At 35.4% G+C, this 5,126-nt stretch overlaps 1 protein-coding gene across 2 annotated transcripts in view; it reads right to left on the bottom strand.

Annotated features, from left to right (window-relative positions):
* Window positions 1-910: 910 nt before the first annotated feature.
* LOC311280427 (formin) overlaps window positions 911-5,126 on the bottom strand; it is a 75,291-nt gene continuing 71,075 nt past the window's right edge. For both annotated transcript variants that reach the window (XM_084392583.1, XM_084392584.1), the window contains 3 exons: window positions 4,777-4,926; window positions 3,149-3,230; window positions 911-1,745 (listed from right to left, as the gene is read on the bottom strand). In XM_084392583.1, the coding sequence (XP_084248709.1) occupies window positions 1,701-1,745; window positions 3,149-3,230; window positions 4,777-4,926 (277 nt within the window). In that variant the 3' untranslated portion in view covers window positions 911-1,700. The remainder of the gene's footprint in view (window positions 1,746-3,148; window positions 3,231-4,776; window positions 4,927-5,126) is intronic.

Below are 5,126 nucleotides of genomic sequence, written 5' to 3' on the forward strand. Positions count from 1 at the left end.
CCACAGATAAACCCGTGCGACTCGAGACTGGTGACGTGATCCAGGGACACACATATGCTTTCTAAACTCATTTTCCAGCAATCAACAGGTTTTAAGATTCTGTTAAACATGTCACACTTCATCTTAATCTTCTGTTTTAAACATGTTATGGTTATTAAACATGCAGAGAGATGCATGGAGGATTTCTACTTTTATAAATGGAAAGGAAAAGCCTTACTCTCATTTGATCAGTCATGCTTTCAGTGGATCAGACTGACGTTTGCTTCTCAGACGTTCATGCGTTCACGTGAAACATCTCAGAGGTTTATGAACTGAAGTGCATGATGTAATGGTGCCAGATGAAGATCCTCACGGTGAATGTCTTCATCTCCACATGTAGAGCGTTTAAGGACTGATAGTTTCCACTATGTGGAACGACTTTATTTAATGTGACAGAACGAGACACTGTTGTTCATGTTTCTGCTGGATTGCTGTGAATGCTGTGAGTTTCTTCATGCTATTCCTCTATTTATAATAGCAGATAAAAACATTGAAAGATTATCTGCAGTTTAGTTGTGAAACCCAAAGTTATCACACATTTTGTTTTTAAGTTGTACAGATGTTGTGTATAATATGCTTGTATGAAGATCATATTAATAAAAGGTCAAACATGTTCACCTCTGACCTCTGTCTCTCTCTGACAAACACATGAAGGTCGGCGATTAAATGCTTTAAAATCGACTGAAACCAAATTATGTCTGTCTAAACTTGTAACGAATATTGCATTATTGAAACACTGACAGAAGATGTAAATGTGATTATGAAAAGCATCATTCCATTGATTAAATGTGATTTTAAAATGTAAATATTTTTTGATAATATGATGAAAATAATATGCAAAAAAAAAAATTTAAAAAAAAATCAGAAGACACATTTTCTTGAATTTTTGACAATCTTTTGATTTTTCCTTTAGGATAAAGTTTATTGCACCTAATAAATGAAAAAGTATCACAAAAAAAGAAAAAAAAAAGTCAATAAAATCAGAAATCTGACAGTAATAATAATGTTCCAGGAGTTTTTAACGTGTTTGACAGTGGAAACACATTTAGGCTTGTCATAAAATAATTGGATAAATTAAAGAATTCACCATATATGACCTCACAGGGAAACATCCTTAAATCCTCATATCATCATATTCCTTAACAAAACCTTCCTCCTGTGAATAAATAGTTGGTCATCCACTCATTTACACACAAAAACATCATCAAATATACAGACACTGTAATATTTCACTGAAATATGATTAATTTCTCATGTTCTCAAATAAAAAAAGCTGGACAGCAAATGTGCATGGACATGATCTGCACGTTCACTTTTCCAAACGCAGGATATTGCATAGAGTGTGAAAGTGCGTCACACGTCATCAAGTATATTCTGGTGTGGAGCAACAGGGCCGACGGCTTGCGCTGATGTTCGACTGCGGCTCAAACACACAGACGTCGGCCCTTCACATGTTTTAGTATAAAACAGAAACTACTCACTCAGTTGTGTATCTGAGGCCGTGTTTGATGAATATGAGGCACTGCTGATGAGAGACTGATGTTGCTTCACGACCCATTAAATGTGTTTAATAAGAGTTTGTCCTCTCACTGAAGGTCATGCAGAACCGAGGCTGTGTTCGGAGCGGCTCCTGCGGTCACTGATCTGAGGTCAGCCGTGCTTCAGATGGACGGCACGCCGGCTTCTTTCTTCCGCAGTCGCTCTTTCTGTCAAACACATTTTCAGCAATTATTTACATTTGCATTGATGCACTTTTATCCAAAACGACTTGCATTGCAGTCAAGGTGAACGTTCGTTTCATCGGTTCATTCGTGGAAATTAAACCTGATCTAGGCATAATTCAATAACTCTAACATCAATAATATCTGGTGAATTCAGGGATCTCATTTAATTACTAGACAAATCTATTACAGTGGTTAAAAACTGAAAAATTAAGATGAAAAAAAAAAAAAGTAGATATATATATAATATTTAGAATTAAATATATAATAAGAATTATGTATGAAAATAAAATTATGTAAAATTAAACAAAAAAATTAAGTTAAGATAAAATAATGAATATATAATAATCTAATTAGAATAATGTATGAAAAAATAAGATCGAATTTTTTTTTAATTACAGTGGTTAAAAACTGGAAAAAAAATAAGATCACATAAAAATACATTTGTATATATAAACTGAGAACAATAATATAATTAGAATAAATAAATATATAATTAGAATAATGTATTGAAATAAGATAAAACAAAATATATAAAAAAAATTAAAGAAAACATTAAGTTAAGAGATATATCTCAGCTGAGAACAATAATAATTAAATTATGACAATAATATCTAATTAGCATAATGTATGAATGTTATAATTATGAAAGAATGAAGTGTAAAAATAAGATAGAATAAATTAAATGATCTAAAATTATATATAATATATAATAACACCTGTCATTATAAAGAGAAAACACAAATATTTTAGGAGTTTTTCAAAAAATTGTTTAAAACTAAGAATTGCATTGTCATTTTATTAGGCAAATAATAAACTGAAACAAATAAATATTGTCTTTATTCACACAAATAAACAAAAAAAGGTCATATTGTGTATGGCATCCTTTGGCATTGTTTATGGACTTGTTTTCCTGTACAGTATTGTTCCAGTCTCTGCTGTTATTGACTTCCACATAGTTTCTAGTTGCTCCCGAAGACTTGCTTTTGATGAAACTTTTGTGTGATCTACCTCTGAATCCACTAAATCCCACATTTATTTAATGGGATTTGAGTCCGGACTTTGACTCGGCTAACTGTGACGAAAGGGACATTTGTGTTCGCTTCTTCGTGTGTGTGTGTGTGTGTGTGTGTGTGTGTGTGTGTGTGTGTGTGTGTGACTTCTTCGTGTGTGTGTGTGTATGTGTATGTGTGTGTGTGTGTGTGTGTGTGTGTGTGTGTGTGTGTGTGTGTGTGACTATTAAAGCACATTTTCCTCCAGAATCTGAAGATCTTTCTTCTGGTGTTGGACGTACATGAGAGTGAACACGCGTGTTATGAATGTACTAAACTCGTGTAAACAGCCGTACATGAGGAAGAGTGTGTGTGTGTTTGTGTGTGTTTTCTCACCAGGCTGTTTTCGTTGATCTTCTTCGTCTCCACTTTCTTCTCCGCTGTGATTTTTTGGACTGTTTTCTGAGCTTCTTTAAGTCTAAAATGAAAGAGTACAAAATTAAAGGATTAATTCAGCAAAGAAAAAAAACATTGTCATCATTTACTCACTCAAACATGTGTGTGTTTCTTCTGATCAACACAAGAGAGATTTTTTCTTGTAATGTAAATGAATGAAAGTGACACAATGTTCATTCTGAGTTGCCTTTTCTTATTATTTGAGATGATTTTAAGTGAGAATAAAGTCTGATCTGTAATGTATGTTTCAATCAAAAGTTGTGAATTTGTAATATGGCATTAAATGTTTGCGAATAAAGCAGCGTTTCCATCCCATGTGTTCACTTCATCATCACTTCCTTTGAAATTGGCGCAAAATATGAGTATAAAAGTGTAAGTTTCTGCAATCGGCTGTTTCTCCTCCGTCATGAACGAGTGTGTCTCGAGCGTCAGACGAAACACAGTAAACGCTGTCGTGTTCTCTAGCGTTCGGATGCTGGTGTTCGGGAACACACTCGTGTGTGTGAGACGCTTCTGGAGGGAATTACACCAAATCATTCTGATCACACACTTTCAGAAACACCAAACCAACATTAGAGATGCTGCGATGCCATTGGTCCACTGGTTACTCCAGCTATCCAATCACAGCTGACGCTGAGTCACGTGAGGTTTGAGGGATTTATTCAGTAAATGTGTTTCCGTCGTAGTTTATGCACGTCTTATCGGATAAATGTACTGCCTCAAGCGTTTTAATGTGTATTTTTAGAATTAAAGCTCATCTTGCCGTTTCCATCCATTGTTTTTTATGCAATATCCCAAAATGCAAATACAGTGAAACCAAAACATTATTCAGACACCAGATATAATTTTTATATTTTTTTCACTAGTGTGATCAGGACACTATAGTTCATTTATGTAAGTGAGGAGAGCAAAATAAAGTAAACTGTGACATATTATACCCAATAATTCTTCATACAGCGACTACCAGTGACATTTGGGACCAAAAATGATTCCGACACTTTGAGCTGATCATGTTTTGCTGAAGTGTGTTTTCTTTAATTGCTAATGCTCTTTTTACACACAGACTGAACACAATGAAGCATTGCTTGGTGATTGGTTGAGCTAAACTGGTATTATCTAATTGTGTAGTTAAATTTAACAGCTGACAGATATTCAACATAATTCATGTGTGAGACAGTCTAACAGAAGGACGGACAAAACCAGTCAAATATCAACTGAGTTCTGCTCATATTTTATTACCATTCTCTAAACTATAGCGAATAAACTGATGATGTGAGAAATGTTGAAGCTGTCTGAATAAATGTTGGTTTGACTGTAAAAATAGGTCAGTGGAAACTGTTCATGTACTCTTGCCAAACAAATATACAAATATATGAATTAGAATATATAAAAATAAGCAAGGTTTGAGCATTATAAAGACACGAGGGGCATTAAAGAGAAGAGCTCGAGGTCCGACACACTAAGTCTCGCTTTATGACCCGGTTAGCGGGACCATCCCTCGGCGTTCCTGCGTGTGTGTGTGTGTGTGTGTGTGTGTGTGTGTGTTGAACACACTCACGGTTCCTCACCTCTCTTTGGAGATGCGCTTGTTCTCGCGGGTCCAGGTGCTCTTGAAGTCGTTGCAGAACTCGTACCAGAGCATGAAGACGTAGTTTGGGGAAACGTCCTTCTCGCCAGACTTGGGCTTGAGCCCGAAGAACGTCACCATGTCCTGGAAACTGGAGGAAACACACACAGAAAGTCAGAGAGAGAGAGACATGATATCTCTGTTCTCAGAAGGGAATGAAGAGATGCTTTACACTCAAACAAACATTTTCTGTGAAGCCGCTTTAAAATAATGTGTTGAATTGAATTACTGTGATACTGCAATATCTATCTATCTATCTGTCTGTCTGTCTGTCTGTCTGTCTGTCTGTCT

This window comes from Rutilus rutilus, assembly GCF_951802725.1.
Source record: "Rutilus rutilus genome assembly, chromosome: 21".
Lineage (NCBI taxonomy): Eukaryota > Metazoa > Chordata > Actinopteri > Cypriniformes > Leuciscidae > Rutilus > Rutilus rutilus.